Here is a 21,299-nt window from a genome sequence, read left to right as displayed (position 1 = left end):
TTATTGTCCTCTCCCTCTGCAGTCCTAGCCAAGAACAGCATCCCCACAGGTAAGAGTGATTTACAAGTGATCTCACTTACGTTTCATTTCCGAATGCTCGAATTTGAAATGGGAAAGAAAGAAAAAGAAGACAGGAAACCACATCCTTTGTCCTCTCAGTATATAGACAGAGTCAGTCACGAACTGAACACAGATTTCGTGCTGATTGATGTGGGGACACCAGCCACAATGAGGAACTCGTTTCTGGCATCCTCTCTCTCAACTGTCATTTTTCTCCTGCTAATTCCAGAAGGTAAGACTGATTCTTGTCATTTCCCTTATAATCATGAATCAAAACCGAGCAGACTTTCATTGAACTTTTGATAATATTAGCTAAGAGTACTAAGAGGAGATTTTTTTTCCCCCAAGCCTTAACATTCTTTCTTGGATTCTAAATATGTCTTTATTTTAGGAGGAAAAACATCCTTCTTTCTTCTTTACAACTTCTTCACAAAAGATATAGAACCACCAGTACTTATTGCTGTCAATTTGTAGCTTGAAAATTGCCAAAAAGGAGAAGGTAAAAACAAGCAAATAAACAAACAGCTCTTGAGTTAGGAAAATAAATAGGACTTTTCAGGAAAGGAATAGTGTTGCCTCAGCCTTTCTTGCTGCAGAAGATGCACAGATTGTTTTAAAGGCAATTAAAACAAACCTGACCTAGACGCGCAAAACAAATCAGGAATGATTTGAATCTTTAACGTTATTTCTCTAGGCTAGTCTTAATAGATTAGGACATTGGGAATGTCCCCACATCGACTCTCTGGAAGTGCTGTAGTATTCTGTATTGAGCTAATTCTCTGGAGTACTAAGTAGTAACCAACAAGCCTAATTTTGTGCGAGCTGCACATGCGTCAGTTTGAAATGCTATAAAACCCATGGCATTATCACAAGAAGGGTAATAGCCCCTGGATAGCTCCAGATTTTCATTAAAAACCTCTTAGGAAGTGAGGACTACTCTGGGGCTAGGCTGAACTGCACTGACAAGTGTGGAGCAGCAAAGCAAAGCATTGTCCCCAGGGTCTGTCAGATTTTGGAGGTGGGAGTGGTGGGCATGGGCTGATGCAACAACCTGTCTTACCAGAAATTCCCGAGGAAGTTCTCTGGTTTATCTTGCACAAAAAATGAGAGAAATTTTAAAAATAACAAGGTTATAGGACATTTAGGACTAAAAGATGGGCATAGTATAAGCATAGTATACTATAAGTATATGACTATGTTCAGGCATGTTAAATCCTCCATGACAGTGAAAACGGGGCAGATTAAAAATCCAATTATATTTTTCCTTCAAAGGAAACAACAAAAGCAACTTGCTCTGCTCTTCTTTGTTTCCTGTGGTGAGAGAGAGCTATGTGGGCCCATAAATGGAACAGACACTGAAAGCAAGTCTTGATGCTCTGGACCAGTGGTCTCAACCTCTCCTACTCATTAGAATACTCTGGAGGGCTTTTAAACCATACTGACATCCCTGCCCCTGCCCCAGAGATGCTAATTTATTTTGATTCTCGGTGGGGACTAAGAATTGCTAGTTTCTAAAAGCTTCTCACCTGCTCTAAACCCTACCCCTGACCCTTCTAGGAGCGGTTGGTTGCAGGAGATGTGGGCTTTTTTCCAAGGTGGTAAAAGTGCTCACCAAACACAGGACTCTGCAAAAGGGAGTATTCTATGGAGTTTACCATTTCTACAGCCCAGAAAGTCCAAAAATGCACCTTTGGAATCCATCTATACATATACACTCCAGGAAAAGTTGAGAAGTGTGTGAAGTTCTTTTGGTTTCTCTAGTTCCTTCTCCTTTTACTTCTAGAGCCTAGAATTTCCCCTTCCCAACTCCCTTCTGGAAATTAGAGCCCTCATGGTCACTCTCTTCCCCTTCCCTCACTCTCATCATTTACACTTTACAGTGAATTTGGCAATGAGTTAGTTTTAATAATGGAGTAACAGGCCCTGTGCCCTATTTAAGGAACCGCAAGTCTCAACCGATGGTCAGGAGAAACACTTTAGGAGAATCCAAGAACATCCAGTGTAGGAAGGGGGAGAGCTGAGAGTACATCACAAAGGCAAAAGATCCTCTCAACCAATGTGGATGGTTTGCCTGGTGTTTGGGTCTCGTTCCTAATAAGGAATCCAAACTCCTGGTCTAGCATCAAGGAAATTTGAGTAAGGCAGAGTTCTCTCCTTATAGCATCTTTTCTCCTCCCTCCCCCTACCTCATCGGAAAAGGGCTTAGATTAAACCATGTGGTTCAGTCTGGAGATTAAAGAGAAGCCTCAGGGGCAATAGATATTATTCTCTCAACTTACAAATGAGGAGAGTACAAATTTCAACAAACAGAAGTCTCACAATGACCAAAGAACTCATTGGTAGGGTCACAGCTAAAAGGTGTTCATATCAATTTGTAAGCTATGTGGTTTTTGCAAGGGCTTGAGGTGGAAAGAGCAGTTCTCAGGGTTCTAAAAGCCACTCTGCTTCCCCAGATTAATACTCAGCCTGAAAGGGGGAGGAGTGGGAGGGCACTCAAGGTTGTCATCATCACTAGCATCTCCTATAGCAACTGTTACTGGTATAGACCAACGCACAGTTGTCTGCCCTTTGTAAGCCCAAGGCTCAAGGTCAGTGGTTGCGACAGATCACCAGCCTGTTAATCCCCAGAACTGCCGATGGCATGGCTTCTGTGGGTGAACGAACAGGACCCTCTCAGAGAGTCCACTAGAAATGGGATTTATATTCAGATATCTGAACATCTATATGGAGAGTAGGGGGGGCAGGGAAGATGCTCTCATCCACACTTCCTCTCCAAGCAGGAAAAGCATGTCTGGTCTTCGAAATATGGTTCTAGAGAGAGCTCTGTGGGGTGGACACTGATGTGATTTGCCTTTTTCTTTTTAACAGATTTCTGTGAAAAAATTATTGGAGGAAATGAAGTGACTCCTCATTCAAGACCCTACATGGTGCTACTTAACGGAGACAAAATCTGTGCTGGGGCTTTGATTGCAGACAACTGGGTATTGACTGCAGCTCACTGTGTCATGTAAGTGCTTGGGTTTTAAAAAGAATGTTTGTGGAGATAATCCAATTTAGGCGAATATTAATAAAAAGAGTAAATCCCACTAAAGCCATGGAGGCTCACGTACTGCTTCACATTACGTACCTAAGTTTCTAGAAACTTATTTTCTTTAACCCAACAGAGAGTTAAGTCCAGATTTGACCCCAAAGAATCAGACCAATGGGGAAGCAGCATCCCCAAGTTCTTTCTGTAGGTCTCCTCTGGAGCCGATGGGTCAGGGTGCTGCAAGGCTTGGCTTCTGGTCTTAATTTCATGAGTGGGTAGAATTAGCCACAGTGTGGGAGGGTAAAACTTTGTGTCCCCTCAGGGCCCTGAGCGCAACTGTCCAGTAGAGAAATGTTTTCCTGTTTCCCTTAGTGAATTTCTCTGACACCTTCAGCCATCTCAACCCCTTCAATCACCACCTTCAAACTTCTTCCAGGCCTGGTTTTTTCTCCACTCCCTAAATCAAGCCTCTGAACTTCAGCTGTCCAATATCATGGCCACTATCATATTGGCTATGTAAATTTATACGAGCCTATATAAATTTAAATTAAATTAAATTACAAATTTAGTTCTTTGGTCGCACAAGCCACATTTCAAGTCCTCAGTAGCCACCGTGGCTAATGGCTACCATATTGGACAGCACAGATTTATAGAACATTTCATCATCAAAGTACGCACACTGAAAGCACTGTTCTAAGGTATTAAGTGAGATTAATATCGGCTGGTGTAATGGAAAAACAGCAGTGCGAATATCTGGGTGGTGGTTTATGCTAGGTTGTGAATGATAATAGCCTTAATAATTATTACATCAGAGAGTATTTTGGTTTTATTAACCACAATGAACCTTATCATAGAGTAAGAAAAGAAAAACATCCTGGGCCCCACCTTTAGACCACCTTCCCCCCAAGATACACACACTCAATGTCATTCAAATAGGGTCCTCCACTAGGTAATCTATTTCTGAAAGGTTTCCCATTTAAGATGTTTGTTTTTTCTTACCAAGATCCCCTCAGTGCATTACTCTACAACTATCCAGTGACTTTTGCTTCTGTTTCTAGACTACTGAGACCTTTTTTTCTAGTAAGCCTGATTCTCTATCAATGCTTAAGGAGGGTCAGGTGGGTGCTGCACTAAAACCCCAAGAGAGATCTCAAGACTTGGCCTAGCTGCCATGGAATTCTCCTATTACTTGTTTCCAACGAACCTAGTTCAATTTGTTATAAATAAGCTGGTAATGATAATGATGATAATAAATTCATAAACATATTGCTTTTTATTCTTTAAAGTATACCTTTTTCTCCCTTCTGAGCCACAAACAGGTATTTCCATCGCAACCATATTGACAAATGGAACAATGAAGCTGATCAGTGCCTCGTATGCTCAGCTCCTGATTTAAAGAGTAAACCCAGTTAATAGCGTTGTGTCTGTTTTCAGGAACAGAAAGTCCGAAGTCATTCTTGGGGCTCACTCAAAAACCAAGAAAGAGCCAGAAAAACAGATCATGTTCGTTAAGAAAGAGTTTACCTCTCCATGCTATGACCCAGAAACACATGAGAGTGATCTTAAACTTCTACAGGTATGTCCCTTTGACTGTACCTTTGACTGACTTAAAAGTCATAGAACCTCCTACAACCTGGCCACCTACATGGAAACCTTTCCTTAATGCCCCTGTAGCTACAGACTATAGCTACATAAGGGGGTTCTTGGGAGTTGGGCTAGAATTTAAGTAAAAACGTGAATATTTTAATTATTTCATTCTGTAAACTCTTTATGCTTGTTTTCCAACAGCTGAACAAAAAAGCAACAATTAATAAAAATGTGGCTATCCTTCGTCTCCCTAAAAAGGGGGATGACGTGAAACCAGGAACAGTGTGTCGAGTTGCAGGGTGGGGGAAGTATTCCAATAGGTCACCTGCATCTGATATCTTGAGAGAAGTCAATGTCACCGTCATAGATAGAAAAGTCTGCAATGATCCAAAGCACTACAATTTTAAACCTGTGATTGGACTGAATATGATTTGTGCCGGAAACCTCCGAGGTGGAAAAGACTCGTGCAATGTAAGTAAAATGAGATCCCACAGTTTAGCTATTGGATTAAGTCAGGCAGATATAGAAAACATCACGCTTAGTCTTATCATGGCATTGGCTTCTACAGAGTCCTAGTGCTTTTTGGAAAAAGCTTGATAAATCCCAGTCAAATAAATTAATGTTCTCATCTCAAGTGAGTTGTTCATCAAAAATAAGTTCAGGGGACAGCCTCATGGTGTAGCAGTTAAGTTCACCGGCTTCGCTTGAGCTGCCTGGGCTCGCCAGTTCAGATCCCAGGCGTGGACCTTTCCACCACTTATCAAGCCATGCTGTGGCTGGCATCCCACATGTAAAGTAGAGGAAGATGAGCACAGATGTTAGCCCAGGGTCAATCTTCAAAAAAAAAAAAAACAAGTTCATTGCTACTGCATGAGATGACCTACCACATCTTCTTGTTTTATATCAAAAACCACTAAGAATCAATGGTTTTTTTCTCATGTTTCATATTGACACATGTAGATCTAAATTTTAAAATGCGTAACACTCAGGAGAGCCAAAGTCAAGTTTCCTCCAGAGCCGTCAGTACCCTTTTGCCCATCACAGCACCTCCCAAAAATTCCCCCACCAGTTAACTGGGCAAGTCTGAAACTCCTATAATTCCCAAGCCTGACTGAGGATCTTAGGCTAGACCCCCATGGCTTCCTAGAGCCAAACTCAATCCCCAAGAATAACTTCCAAGCATAACTCATACCAGAGAATGTGTAAGCCTCCATACCAGAGTTCCTGGAGAAGGGATGTGACAGGACCCTGCTTAACAATAGAAATAGAAGGAACATGTTATAAATGTTTAAGCTCTGCGTACTGGCTTGTCATTTCTCACCTTTCCAAAAGACTCTATAGAGCCTTATCTGAAGAGAAGGAGTGCGCAGTGTACATGGTTTGGGAGTAATCAGACACTGAGAGATCCAGAGGTCTCTGCCCTTTCCAGGTGCTTGTCTAACATCAGCGTAATCTGAATGGACCAGCACAATGGAATGCCTTCAGGACTAAGGCTAGGAAAATCCCAGGAAAAGATGGCGTTTGTCTTCAGCACCCTTCCACTTTCTCTTCTTTGCTCTCCCTCACCCCTCCTCTCCTCTCATCCCCGAGTCCTGGCATTCAGGAACCCAGAACCTGTATGCTTTTGAAACCCACATGCAACATCCTGAGGCCACGACAGCATCCCAAGATGGCTGTCCCCCTCCCACCAGCCCCCTCTATCATCAAAGCTTACCAATTCGTTTCCGTTCTCTCAATGCCCAAGACTGCCTGGAATTGGCCCTTGATGAGTTAAATCTAAAGGACTAATTCTGAAATTTTCAGGCACTCTATTAAGCAGGAGAAATATACTCATCCAGGAGGACCCCAGCTTCTCACATGGGTCTTTACTTCATATACTCATAAGGCTAATTTTTGCCTGGAAAGGGAAAATCATTGGTGCCTTCCCATTGCTGGGATGGAGTTGGACCCTCAGAGCCTTGCATTTGCAGAGCTCTGTGTACATGCCTCAGTGGCCCTCCATCTGGCATTGCCAGTCTTCCCTAAAGCCGTAGCAGTGAAATGGCCAATCCAGACTCTAGACCTCCAACACCTTAACATATGCTGATTCTAGAGTTCCATGAGAGATTACAAGATCACACACTGGGTGACACAGTCAGAAAGACTAAAGCAACAACTTACTGAAGCTCTCTGCTATGGAATCAGTTAGCTCCGAAGTGTAATCACTGATTTCCGGGAGCTTCCATCTAGCATCGGATGCTCAAAGAAGACTTGGGGGAGCAGTTTCTGTCTATTTGAGAGGATGAAGGGAAAGGTTGCTCTGGTTTTGTTTCATTGGGAAGACAATTATCCACTGGAAAAACTAGAAAACATGGTTTTTACTCTTAGCCTCAGTGTCTCATCTCCATCGATTATTTTATCCCTTGAGTTATTAAGCATTTTGAAAAAATGACAAACAGGAGGGTTTAGTTTTTAAAGCAGAGAAACAGTCTCAAAATAGTGGGTAACATAATCAGTAATACAAGTTTCATTTCAATTTTCACAGGTTTATAAATAAATTGAGTAAGCCAATGTAAAAACATTAAAATATTCTCAAATATTTTATTTTTTTAAGCACTAATTTTCAATTAAGTCAAGGTTTATCTCAACTCCACATTAAATGAAATTTCTTTGTTCCACTAGCCGCTGTGTTTGATGCTCATCCCCATCACCCCTCTTGTTTTCCTCCAGGGAGATTCTGGAAGCCCGCTGATATGTGAGGGTACTTTCAGAGGTGTCACTGCCTTTGGCCTTCCAGGGAAATGTGGAGACCCTCGAGGACCTGGCATCTATAGTCTTCTCTCAAAAAAACACCTCAACTGGATAATTAAGACTATGCAGGGGGCAGTTTAGATAACTGTATTTCACTTTACTGCTGTCACTTCTTAATCTTATCATAAATAAAATCAGTTTGTATGACTGTTCTCGTTTCTCTCCTATAACTTTAGTGGGTAGATCTCCACCAGCAAAGTGACGCAGAGTAAAATAGTGACCTCATGGATGATGCAAGGGGGAGATTAGGGGACCATTGTCACCAATGTCATCCACGTGTCAAGTGACATGCTAATTTTGCTTGAATTATTCACTTCACTCTCTCATTGGGACCCAGCAGGAGTGACACTAAGGTCAGTCCATCTAGTAACAAATACAGTGAAGACCTCAGCAATTCTGCAGGAAACAAAAACAGCCAGTCTGGAGCATTTGGGTTAAAAGGAAGCAAGTTCACCCTTCAAAGGCCATTGTTCCACATCAACATCTGCTATTCAGATTCACATGCAAGAACCTGAGTCTATGGGAGAAATAGAAACAGGAAATGCCTTAGAGTATTTTCCAAAGGCAGATGAGAAATAGAAATTAAAATTCTAGGGGATAGAAATGGAGCATTTGGCCAGCTCAGAAAATTATGTAACAGAAAGTCAGCCTCCTTTCTCAGTAGTTTGCATTTAAGCCTTGGATTATCTAGGTGATTTCTTGGTTCTCCTTGTCTCTGACCCTGTGTAGGTCCAATCAACATGGTCGCTGCCATAGTAGGGAGTGAGTGTTGAATTGTGGCCAGAAAGTTTCCTTTGGAAAAAGCCCCCTGATGTTTATTCAGCATATTGAACTTAATGGATAGTCATCAGCCCAGTAGCCACTTCAAGATGTGATTATGCGAACAGATTCCTCTGATTCCCATCAGTTCCTTTAGGAGTATAAATTGTGTGTGTGAGTGTGTGTGTGTGTCTACCACACACACAATGTATATCCAAACCAAGAACGTACAACACTGAGACAGTATCTTAAAACAAAGGAAGAAGCAGAGCTTAAAGACTGACCAAAAGACTAGCATACTGGATTTCGACTACGGCTCACCAGACTCTTTAAAATTACCAGGCCCTGGCCCCACCTCTAGAAATTTTTATTTAATTGGTATTCAGTGGGACCCAGGACATAGCATTCTTTACATAAGCAGTGCAATGATTCTAACATGCAGCTAGAGATGAGAACCTCTATACTAGAAAGTAAGGCCTGGTGCTAATATCTAAAAGAGAAGCTCTAAAAAAGTCATTAGGATGATATTCTACATACCCACTATAATCCCTAATTCCTAGTTAGGATTTTAACAGCAATAAGAGGATGTAATATTCCCTACTGGCAACATTTGTTACAAGTTTTGAAGTCCACTTATGAAGTAGTGGTATGGAAACCTTGTTCACTGCTGGTGGAAGTGGTACAACTAGTACAACTTCTTAGGAAAACTGGCAGTGTCTATTAAAACTGAATGTACACACACCCTACGGCCTAACAGTTCCACTCCTGGCTATATACCAAACAGAAATGAGTGCTTGTTTCCACCAAAGATGTGGTTGAGAATGTGCATAGGAGCTTTATTCTTTAAAGTCAAAATTGAAAATAACTCAAATATCTATCCACAATAAAATGGACAAACAATGAAAAAGAACAAACTACAGTTACATGCAACAACATAATCTAATCTTACGCACTTAATGCTTAGTGAAAAAAGCCAGACAAACAAGAGCATATACTGTATGATTCCATTTATCTGAATGTTGACATAAGGTGAAACTACTCCATGGTGATAGAGGTCAGAATAATAGAGGGGTGTTGACTGGGAGTCTTTTAGGGTACCAGAAAAGTTCATATTTTGATCTGGATAGTGGTTACACACAGTTATCTATTCATAAATTAAAACTCATCAAGCTATACACTTAAGACTTATGTACTTTCCTGTATGTGAATTATCACTCAATAAAAATTTTAAATTACAAAACTAAAAAATCAGTTGTACAAAGGCTTCTGTTTTATGTGTTATCTATAAGTTCACTTTTTTTCTTTACTAAAACCATATCCCAGACTTCCCACCAAAATGAACAGCAGGTAAAAGATACATTGCTATCTTTCTTAAATGTGAGCCTGTTGTCACACACCAGTATTAACTGAGAGAAGTGATCTTTAGTAATGACATAGTGTCATAAGACTGTTAAGACAGAAGTACCCAGAACAGAATGATGGGGAACACTGGAAATGGTCTGATCATTTTGTTCATTTCCCTGCTAACTATTTTCTTATAGTTTATAGCTAATTAAGAAGAAGATGAAATTAAACCATTAGCTTAAAGACAAAGAATGTGTACTGCAGAAAAGTATAATATTTGCAGCTTTCGGTGACCTAAAAATTTTCTAAGGCAAGAATTACTAGCACTACCAAGCAGATTTTCTGAGTTAAAAAACAGAAAAAATAAAAGAATATATTGGCAAGTTAACACTAATTTGACAGGAGAGTCCTAACTCCCCTTGTATATACCATTCCACTTTTCGATTATTAAAGCTTTTGTTTTATTTTATGGGGGGTGGTTTTTGGTGGGGCAATGGGGGTTAGGGGAGTATGTATGTATTGGTAAAAAACATTTTATGACAAAGAAAACAAATCAATCAATATTGTTATCTGACATATGCAAAACATTCCAAGGGGCACTAAAAAGTCTATTATAGGGGGCCGGTCTGGTGGCGCAGTGGTTAAGTTGGCACGTTCCACTTCTCCGTGGCCCGGGGTTCACCAGTTCAGGTCCTGGGTGTGGACATGGCACTGCTTGGCATGCCATGCTGTGGTAGGCGTCCCACATAGAAAGTAGAGGAAGATGGGCACAGATGTTAGCTCAGGGCCAGTCTTCCTCAGCAAAAAGAGGAAGATTGGCAGTAGTTAGCTCAGGGCTAATCTTCCTCAAAAAAAAAAGTCTATTATAAGCTCCCTCAACTCCTCAATTTAATTGTCCAGGGGAGAAATAAACACATTAAAACTAAAATAACCAAAGATTCACACAGTAATAAAACATTTAAAAAACAACTAGAATAGTATATTAATACCAAATAGGTGATATCAACTGATGCCAAGAGTTCAAACCCAGGTAACAGCATTTCAAAACACTTCCTGGAGACATTAGGACCTATGCAGCTAAGCAAAGGAAAGGCAGAGAGGAGCATGAATTCCAGACGAGAAGAAAAACTTCAACAAAGGCACCAAGGCAGGAAATCACAAGGCTTAGCCCAGGGCAAATGTAGGACATGAGTGGGAATTAATCTTAAAAAGACAGAACAGTGGACTGAAAAGCTTGAAGAAAGCTTAGCAGTTATCAAATCCTAATTCCTATTCTTGCAAATGTTGTGACACATTCAAGGTCACTTAGTCAGTTTATGGCAAAGCCAAGGCAAGAACAGTCCCCCAACTTCAGGTTCTGGGCTCAGGACTCCAGGGTTGAGGCCAAGGGGTTTAGCAAATAGAGAGTCATTGACAGTTTATGAGCAGGGGACTGACAGGATCAGCACAGTGCTTTTAGAAATTTGACCCAACAGTAGTGTGAGATCCATGAAGACTGAAGGCAGGAAAACCAGTTAGAAGACAATTATAACAGACTAGGCATCAGGTACTCAAGACATGACTGGTGTGAACAAAAGAAAAGAGAACAGGGATAAACTGAGAAAGCATGGAACAGAATAATCAGGAGATTCCCTGACAGGGGAGGATATCCTTGACCAGGATAAGGATGAGACCATGAAGAGGGAAAAGAGAGTCCTAAAGAGGAGCTCATTTTGAAAGGAAACAATATGGATGCTTAACACACTGCCTAGCAAATTATAGGATTTTAATCAACATTTTTCAAGTGAACAAGTTGTGTCTTTAAGGCATTGAGTTTGAGCTAAAGAGAGGGAAAGGATCTCAAACAGGAAATATCCAGAGGCAGACCAAAATAGATGGCAGGAGCTTGGGAGAAAAGTCAAGCGGGAAAGAGGTATTTAGAAATCTATGCTATACATACTATTCTGACTATAGCAGTGAAAATGCATCTCTAACAAGGAAGGGATAGAGAGAGAAGAATAATAAAAAGGAGGAGAAGGAGGAAAGTAGAGAGAGAAGAATGGAAGGTCAAAGACAATGTCTGGGAAACACAATGGGAGGAAGCAGAGCAAATAAAGTAACCAGAGAAAGAAGGTCAGGAGGACAGAAATTCACATCAGGAAAAACGTTTCATCTTGTTTGGTCCTGACAACAACTCCATGGAGAAGGCAAGGCCAATATCATTCTCACTTAGAAACGAGGAAACTGAAGCTCAGAGGGGCAGAGTGGCTAGCAGCAATTCCACACACAGGCTGTGCCATCAGCTGCAGCAGAAAACACTCGGGTCTGGTCCGGACTCAACGCCAAGTGCAGTACTCTGCCTCTGTGGCCTGTGGGAAGAAGGAAACACAGCTCATGTTCCACAATACAGGTGCTAATGATGAGGACTAGGGAGCAACCTAAGGTGGGGCCACAAATCCCATCCCAGGATAAAGGGCTTCTTCGAAACCTGCCACCTTCAGAGCTGGCACTCCTACTGCGCCTTTGCTGTGGTAAACACCAGTCAGGGCTGACTCTGGGCAACATCCTAATGTGGCTGAGGTTTTGCTTCAGGGTTTCCTCTTCAGGGCTCTTCCCCCTTGTATTAGTCTCTAAGATGGCCATAACAAATTACCACAAACTACCCGGCTTGAAACAACTGAAATTTATTTTCTCACAGTTCCAGAGACCAGAAGTCCAAAATCAAGGATTTGGCAGGGCTGGCTCCCTCTGGAAGCTCTAGGGGAGATTCTGTTCCTTGCCTCTTCCAGCTTCTGGCAGCTGTTGGAAGTCCTAGATTTGTGGCCACATTACTCCAGTCTCTGCTTCCACGGTCACATTACCTCCTCTTCTGTGCGTCTGCTCTCCTCTGTGTGTCTCTTATAAGGACACTTGTCATTGGATTTTGGGCCCAGCTAGATAATCCAGGATGATTTTATCTCAAGATCTTTAACATAATTACATCTGCAAAGACCCTTTTTCCAAATAAGGTCATATTCACAAGTTCCAGGAATTTGACGTGGATATCTTTCGGGGGACCATTTTTTAGCCCACCACACCCCTCATACCCCACATCATCATTAGTTCTATGTTCTCGAATTCACCAACACCCAGGAATTGCCATTGCTGTGCTCCTGCCACCCACCCCATCCTTCTTCCTATCCTCCCCCAAAGTCAACCCCTTGGGACCTAGGTTTCAAGAAACTAATCGATAAACTGATGCAACTTATTGGAAAAGGACCCAAAAAGCTCTCCCACACAGCACACATGAGTCTTACTTATGGAATTCTAGAGACAATACCCTCTTTCTGTTATCTAACTGAATAATGATCAAACCGAAAAATGTTTGGTCATTTCTCAAAGAACATTCTGTGGAAAACAGTTCTATATGAGGTTAATAGGTATTAAAAATGAAAAGAGTGCATAATATTCATATTAATTTGGGAGCTCCAGGCTAAGAAAATTAAACAGGATTCCTTATTTCAACACTGCTATATGCATTACAAATATTTGGGAGAAGGGGCTATAACAGGCAGCATTTCTGAAACTTATGTGGCCAGAGTCCTTTTGACTTGAGCCTCTCAGCGACTAGTGTTCCTTGGAAAATACTTTGCAAAACCTATCCTAACCCAACAGTGACTTTAACAATCAAAACTTCAGGCCAGAGTAGGGGAAGTGGACTCCATGAAAAGAGACTTGGGCTGGGAGAATGGAGGGAAGGAGGGAGATTGGATAAGTTTTTGAATGGGTAGGTATTGGAGGGCACAACTAAAATCAAACTACGTGGGTGGTCACCTCCTCCTAGGACCAGTACTGCTTACAACTCAACTGAGAGCTAGAATTGCAGAAATAATCTTGTGCTCTGACACAGGATTCTCAGAAGCAAGTATTGCATATACCCTATTCCACTCCCAAAGGAGAAGTATCTTCAACACTTGGGGCTTTTTCCATCTACACACATCACTCCCAATGCTCTCATTCATGCGCACACGCACACACACACACATATAGAGAAGCGTCCCCAAGGGACCCTGGGTGTGTCAGCACCTTAAAAAGTTTACGTTGCATACATTGATACATTGCAGCCCCCTTATTTTAAAGGTGAAGAGAAAATTTAAGAATATCAAATGCCTTGCCCAAGATCACATCGCTAATAAGTGGCAGAGCCAGAAGTAGAATCAAATTCAATGCTCTAACCATTTAGACCACACTCCAATCCCACAGCAAAGAAGAATCTCTTTTTCTATAAGAGGCCACTGTCCATTATTTTTTTAAAAATTAAGGCAATATAAATGAAAAGCAACTTAATTTAGTTAGGATAAATATAAAACATTACACTAATGCTTTTAAATTAAACTGAAGTAAAATCTATTCAATAAATATAACAGGTGATAAACATGCTGTCATTCTTTATTATGATGTGTTAAGATGAAAAAGAAGGAAGAAGACAAAATGGAGAAAGGAATAGCAGAGGAAAAAAATCCCAAATCTTTTCCAATGCAGGCTTTGAAAAATACCTCAACTTAAAAAATGGACAGCTACTTCTGGAACTTGTTAGGAAAATGGTGTTTGGATTGGAAGCAAAGGTGTTCTTGGAATACTTTCCTCACATCAGTGACAATCTTAACTTACTAGGTAGTGGGAAATGCCATCTTTATCTCAAAGGTCATCTTTTAGGACTTATGGTCTGAGACTCCAACAATATTGTCACTGGAAACATTGAAAGTTTTGTTTTCTTTATGCAGGTACAATCAATCATAAATGAGACCATGTATTGATGCAAGTGCTATGGACTGATGAAACCAAGTCAAAGGCCAGATCTTGCCTATAGACTAGAAAGATACCTATTTCTGTTTCAAAGCTCAGAAATTACAACTCTTTGGGGGTGAGGAGACAATGATGTGTTGTTTTTCTTCTGTAGTCAGGTGGGCGAGGCCTCTTTAACTGAAATTTTCCCCCAGAGAATCGTGACTGTGGCTAACAGGGTGAGACTTAGTAAAGACATGACCATGATCTAGAATACCTTTTTTCCAAACTTTTGACCACAACCCACAATCAAAACTATATTTTACACAGAGACCCCATATATAGGCACATATACGTACTGCATAACTATGACAAAAGTTTCACAAAATAATACCTACTTCTCTATTTTTTCCATTCTATACTATTCTATTTCATTTTTTTTAATGCTGATGTTGACTCATTACATCCATGATCCAATGGGCCGCAACCCCCAATTTGAAGACCCTCATCAAGATCTGTCACTAAGGTATACGTCAAGATAGCTGTCCTTGAGCCACAATGGAAACATTGACTCACAGTGAAAACACATGGAAATCAATACCCCAGCAGTCCCCTGCCATATGGCATGCTCCCTGAAGTGTATTCATGGAAAAAGTACCTCAAGATGCTCCCAAACAAAAGATTTCCCAAATGTGTTTGAGAAACACTGAATGCTATAACCCCCTCTTGGAGATTTACAATACTCATAATTTATCAAAGGCTTTGAGACATCCTTAGGAAAGAAAAACTTGCTATTTAACCAGGAATTTTCAAACTTCTCAGACCACATAACATATATTTGTATAACAAACATCCTACTAAACAACTTTGGGAAATATTACATATAGAAGAAACCACGGGGTTAGAGATGAAAATTAGTGTCTAAGTGCTCAAAAGTAACTGCATCTCCTCCAACCACAAATATTTCAAGAGAAGGAGAAAAGGTCAAATGTACTATTTGGAATTCTGTCTGGTATCAATGAAAAAAATTCACAAGGCATTAAAACTAAAGAACTAAAGATCTCTGTTAAGGCCAGAGAAACAAGGAAACGTACCTGATAAGTTCAATCTTTATTCCAAGCAACAGCAAATTGATTTGAGTATCTATCAGACTCCCTCACCTAGCTGAAGGGTCTACCTAGCTGCTGGAATTGCAATTTTGTAAAGAATTGGGTTGAAGGCTTGATTTAAAATATTTTTCTAGTCAGAAAAAGTCCAGTGAATTGCATGTCTTATGATTAAAAATACACAAAGGATCAACTCATGCTCCTCCAACACTCATGCCTGGCCATCAAAGTGGCTCTGTCAAGAGCTGCCTGTATTTTTACTTACCAAGTCACATAGTATAAAAGCTTAAGGATATAAAGGGCATTCTGAAGCTAACCAGAGGTCCAACCAGACTGACCAACAGAAGCAAGAAGCCTTTCTGTTGCCAAATAACATTCTCAGAATCTCCAAAGAGAGTCAGAGCATTATCACTATCTAATATTGTATATATTTGGGTTTTTGTCTGTTTCTTCCCACAAAAGTGTAGGCTCCATGAAGGCAAGGATATTGTCTGTCTTGTTCACCTGTGTAACACCCCAAAAAGTGCCTGGCACATAGTAGATACTTGATAAATAAATGTTAGATAAATAAACTCCACAGATTGACCAGGAGACAAGTTCAGTGGAAAGAAGATAGGATATGTTCTTAGAGATCAAGAGATTGGATGCCAGTGCTCTGTTCCTTCATTAACCATAACACCTGTCTTCCTATTTCCCAGGGCTGGGTGGAAGGAGATACCTACTAACCCCTGAACCTCTTTAACAGTCCAGATTGCACCCAAGAGGATTTAAGACCCTTGGGGACAAGGTCTCATCTTGTTCCCCATAATGGGGGATTGCTCTCAAGAAATACTCAGTAAATGTTTACAGAACTACACTGAGAAAGAACAGTTGTTAGCCTTGAAAGTGCAGAGGCTCACCAGACCTCATGACCTTTAGTGGCCTCCCCACACAGAACAATGTCTCACCCTCTTCATATTTCCTTATCTCCCAAGCATTCTAGCACTGCTGGTTCTTCTCCAAAACAAGGAAAGATGAGTTATGATGGTAACTTCACAGTTCAAAAACACAGTTCAAAAACTTTTCATGATTGTCACTGCATCATCCATACATGTGTGCAAGGAGAAGAAGACACATCAATGATGAATGACAGTGATGAATAATCTTAGTGAAATTCAGAAACACTCATCTATACACCCCCTGAGGTGTGGTGGGTGTAGGCCTTTTTCCTATGATGAAATATATACTTAAAAGAACCAAAAGAAGAAAATCTTTCATTCAGGGCTTTTCTCATAAATGACAGTTCCCATTGCTATAGCTACATTTAACTCACCTATTTACTTACCAAAAAATCCACCTGACTTGGCCAGAGCAGGACAGGCCCACACAGTCACATCATTCTTAGGAGTACCTTGGCCAGTTGCAATCTCCTTTGTCTTAGGTAGCCAAATTAGGGAACAAATCTGTAATAATAACCCAAAAAATAAAGAATTACGGCAATTCCTGATTCATTACAAATATATTTCAAACTGATTCTAGGCAGTATGCTCTGTCCATATCCATCCTCCAGTCCACAGCTGGGGCTAGGGTGTTAAGGGAATTACATCAGTTCTAGGAAGGTTTATCCCAACGTAACAAAGGGCTATATACAAATAGTCTTAGGTGCAATAAATCTACGAATTTAAGTGGATGATGATCATTGTCCAGGCGTAGTCGGACCACTGTCAAGTTTCACAGTCAAAGTAGTGCTGAGAAAGAAGGGAAATGAGGGGGAAAAAAGAGGATACACAAGTTAAATTAACTTTAGACTCACATATGAAAGTTTTACCAAAAGAAACTTCCAAGAACTGAAATCCTCATGGACTCAGCAGGTATAAAGAGGCGTGTTTAGGTCCTATGCTCTATCATAAATTATTTTCACAAGATTCTAGAAGACCAGAATGAAGGCAAACTCCAGAGGAGACATTTACCTGGGAGTCTGTGCTTGGGGTCTGGATGCTCCGCCAAGTATTTATGTCCAAGATGTGTAAGTGTCCATCCTTCATTCCTCCTCCAACAGCAAGAACTGCAGACTGCCAGGGACACCAATTCATGGCCTTTAAAGTTCCAAATAGTCACACAGACAGGTCAGCCTTGGAGGAGGTGAACTTGTGAACGTGATGAATTCAGGCAGGCAGAAGTTCCAGAGGTCTGCACCCATCGCAGCTCTCCTGGACGTCTCTGACCCAAAGGCAGGAGCAGCTGCACTCTCAAGAGATTACTCCTGGGGGACTAGAAATTACCTACTAGATGCCTTCCTCAAATTTTGGTAACAATTGGAAACATTTTAAACATAGAAAAATCACACAATTATATGTTTGAAAAACTACATTCAACACATCCTATGGGGCAAAATCTGCTGCCAGAGTAGTTGACATGTGTCCTTAGAATCTGGTTATGAAATGAAACCTTTCTCTGGTTTGTCTACCTGTGTCTTTAGGTTCCAGGTCAGAGAAGAGACTAGAAGACAAAACAGAGCTATACATGATTGCTCACAACTCAAAAAGTCTCATGCATTTCAACTCCTAATACAATTCAGAAAATGAAACTGCTTTTTATTTACTTATCTATTTGTAAATTATTATAGTTAATTCTGAAAAATAGGACTTAGTATTGCACATTTATATTGATAACTACAATGACCAGAAACAATAGTTTTAAAGAAAATTTTAACAACTGTTTCAGTTATATTTATCTGTATAACCTTATCAATCATCTCGGTAACAATTCTCACTATTTCATATTATCTATATGTAAAAATATTTTATAAAGTACTAAACATAGTGTACACATTTTTATTTTCCTGTTGTTTTTCACTTATTATATAAACAGTTTTTCATGTTTAACATATTTTTCATGATTAAGATTTTTAATAATCCCATAATATCCATTACGGTATTGTACTCTAATTTTTGTTCTAATGCTGGACTCAGGTTGATTTCTTACTTATTTTGGTTTGGTTTGCATTGGGTTGAGTTGAAGTTTTTGGAGAGGAGAGGATTTGTTTGTTGTTGTTTTTTACGTGTTTTGTTTTAACTGTTTGAGGGGGTTTGTTCTGCACTTCTTTTTTTTTCATCTTTTTTTTTTAGGTAACATTGGTTTGTAACATTATATAAATTTCAGGTGTAAATCATCATATTTTTATTTCTGTGTAGACTTCATCATGTTCACCACCCAAAGACCAATTACCATCCATCACTGCACACATTCGCCCTATCACTCCTTTCATCCTCCCCCATCCCCTTTTCCCTTCTGGTAACTACCAATCTAGTCTCTGTATCTATGTGTTTGTTGTTTTTATCTTCTACTTATGAGTGAAATCATATGGTATTTGACTTTCTCCATCTGCCTTATTTCACTTAGAAATGTCATGTTGTCCATCCATGTTGTCACAAATGGCAAGATTTCATCTTTTTATGGCTAAATAGCATTCCAATGTGTATATATATATCTATCACATCTACTTTAACCATTCATCCATTGATGGGCACTTAGGTTGTTTCTAAGTCTTGGCTATTGTGAATAATGCTGCAATGAACAAAGGGGTGCAAATATCTTTTCGTATTTGTGTTTTCATGTTCTTTGGATAAATACCCAGAAGTGGAATAGCTGGATCATACGGTAGTTCTATTCTTAATTTTTTAAGGAATCTCCATACTGTTTTCCATAGAGGCTGCACAAGTTGGCATTCCCACCAGCAGTGTATGAGGATTCTCTTTTCTCCACATCCTCTCCAACACTTCTTATTTCTTATCTTGTTAATTATAGCCATTCTGACGGGCGTGAGGTGATATCTCATTGTAGTTTTGATTTGCGTTTACCTAATAATTAGTGACGTTGAACATCTTTTCATGTGCCTTTTGGTCATCTGTATATCTTCTTTGGAAAAATGTTCAGATCCTTTGCCCATTTTTTAATTGGGTTGTTTGTTTTTTTGTTGTTGAACTGTATGAGTTCTTTATATATTTTGGATATTAACCCCTTATCAGATAGATGGTTTATAAATAACTTCTCCCAATTTTTAGGTTGTCTTTTCATTTTGTTGATGGTTTCCTTTCCTGTGCAGAAGGTTTTTAGTCTGATGTAGTCCCATTTGTTTATTTTTTCTTTTGTTTCCCTTCCCTGGTGAGACATGGTATTCAGAAAGATACTGCTAAGACCAATGTCAAAGAGTGTACTGCCTATGTTTTCTTCTAGAAGTTTTATGGTTTCAGGTCTTAAATTCAATTCTTTAATCCATTTTTAGTCAATTTTATAAGATAATGGTCTACTTTCATTCTTTTGCATGTGGCTGTCCAGCTTTCCCAACACCATTTATTGAAGAGATTTTCCTTCTCCCTTGTATGTTCTTGTATGTTCTCCCTTGTCAAAAATTACTTGTGCATAGATGTGGGTTTTATTTCTGGGCTCTTGATTCTGTTCCATGGATCTGTGTGTCTGTTTTTCTGCCAGTACCATGCTGTTTTGATTACTATAGCTTTGTAGTATATTTTGAAATCAAGGAGTGTGATACCTCCAGCTTTGTTCTTTTTTCACAGGATTCCTTTGACTACTCAGGGCCTTTTGTCATTCCATACAAATTTTAGGATTCTTTGTTCTATTCCCGTAAAAAATGTTATTGGGACTTTGACAGGGATTTTCGTTGTTTTTCATGTGTTCTAAGTGTTTGCTTTTGTAAAGAACACTATAATTAATATATTCTGGCATATGTCTTTTGTTTCTGACAACTGATTTTTTAGGTAATTCCAAGCTTCAGAACTATTGACATAAAGTTTTCCAAATAATTGTAACTTTTTACAACAACAGCATCAAATGAGTACACTAATTTCATCCTGACTTAAAGGCTACTTGGAGATAAAAATTAAATCGCCTATCCCACATGTCCTTCTAGAACTTTGCCCATTTCCTCCATCAATAGATAGAATCTCATTCCCCTTCCTTTGAATCTGGGGAACTTGTGACTTGCAACCAACAGCAGCAAAAATAACACTGCAAGACTTCTGAAAACTAGGTTATAAAAGGTTATGCCACTTTCACCTTGCTCTCTGAAGCACTGGCTCTATTGCCCTGAACCACAAAGTTCAACCGTCTTAAGGCTGCCATGTTGTGAGGAAGCCCAAACTAGTCCAAACAATGTGGAGAAGCTCTGAGACTACACGAAGAGGGAAGGATGCCTGGCCAGCCAACACTGCTCCAGTGCCCAGCACTTTTAGCTTCAGCCACTGCCTAACTACAACCACATGAGAAACCCTGAGCCAGAACTGCTCAGACCAGCCTTTCCCAAAGAAACCATAAAACATAATAAAATGATTGCTATTTTAAGCCACTAAGTTTTGGGGTAATTTGTTACATGGCAATAGGTAATCAACATAGATATCATGAGTAGAAATCTTACACAATGAAATACGGCTATAATTCACACAAGAAAGACAATGAAGAACTCTGATCAGCCAACCTACATTCAAAGTAAAGACCTTGGCCTTGTATTGTGAATAAACATACAATTTAAAGTTTTCAGTCAAAATAAAATATTTACAATATGTATGTATCATTTCCTACCCGCCTTAATTGTCTTTTTCAAATTATCATTCAGCTACATACCACTGACTGGGCTGGATAAGACGGCTACTTCAGTAAACGCAAAATTTTGCATAGAATTTCAAGAGGCTCAGAAGTCCCCCTGAGCCCATGGCCCCGTTTTACCATGTGATGAATATCAGTATTTTTTATATTTATTAGTAATAATTTTTTTAAATACCCTACTTCCAATTAGCTTTTACTATAAACAAGTTGTTTTGGAAAAACTAGAAGCTCCATCTTGAGAGGAATCACACAGACGTCAACCTCTGAAGTCCACTCCTGCT

At 39.8% G+C, this 21,299-nt stretch overlaps 2 protein-coding genes across 3 annotated transcripts in view; one reads left to right on the top strand and one right to left on the bottom strand.

Annotated features, from left to right (window-relative positions):
* Nucleotides 1-62: 62 nt before the first annotated feature.
* Nucleotides 63-7,617, top strand: LOC106843354 (granzyme A). The gene is made up of 5 exons (XM_014860332.3): nucleotides 63-292; nucleotides 2,929-3,067; nucleotides 4,523-4,664; nucleotides 4,877-5,146; nucleotides 7,385-7,617. The coding sequence occupies exons 1-5, from the start codon at nucleotides 94-96 to the stop codon at nucleotides 7,544-7,546; spliced, it is 912 nt and encodes a 303-aa protein (XP_014715818.3). The 5' UTR covers nucleotides 63-93; the 3' UTR covers nucleotides 7,547-7,617.
* Nucleotides 7,618-7,767: 150 nt separating this feature from the next.
* Nucleotides 7,768-21,299, bottom strand: part of CDC20B (cell division cycle 20B) — a 58,329-nt gene continuing 44,797 nt past the window's right edge. For both annotated transcript variants that reach the window (XM_014860336.3, XM_070519652.1), the window contains 3 exons: nucleotides 17,367-17,492; nucleotides 16,742-16,859; nucleotides 7,768-11,916 (listed from right to left, as the gene is read on the bottom strand). In XM_014860336.3, coding sequence (XP_014715822.3) covers nucleotides 11,816-11,916; nucleotides 16,742-16,859; nucleotides 17,367-17,492 — 345 coding nt within the window. In that variant the 3' untranslated portion in view covers nucleotides 7,768-11,815. The remainder of the gene's footprint in view (nucleotides 11,917-16,741; nucleotides 16,860-17,366; nucleotides 17,493-21,299) is intronic.

Source organism: Equus asinus, chromosome 10, assembly GCF_041296235.1.
Source record: "Equus asinus isolate D_3611 breed Donkey chromosome 10, EquAss-T2T_v2, whole genome shotgun sequence".
NCBI lineage: Eukaryota > Metazoa > Chordata > Mammalia > Perissodactyla > Equidae > Equus > Equus asinus.
This window is presented reverse-complemented; position numbering and strand designations above follow the sequence as displayed.

What these genes read in the sequence shown, in the direction of transcription:
- LOC106843354 (XM_014860332.3), top strand. Translation starts at nt 94, where the DNA reads ATGCTCGAATTTGAAATGGGAAAGAAAGAAAAAGAAGACAGGAAACCA. An exon ending in ACTGCAGCTCACTGTGTCAT is followed by an intron (nt 3,068 to 4,522) that starts GTAAGTGCTTGG and finishes GTCTGTTTTCAG; the next exon opens with GAACAGAAAGTCCGAAGTCA. An exon ending in GTGGAAAAGACTCGTGCAAT is followed by an intron (nt 5,147 to 7,384) that starts GTAAGTAAAATG and finishes GTTTTCCTCCAG; the next exon opens with GGAGATTCTGGAAGCCCGCT.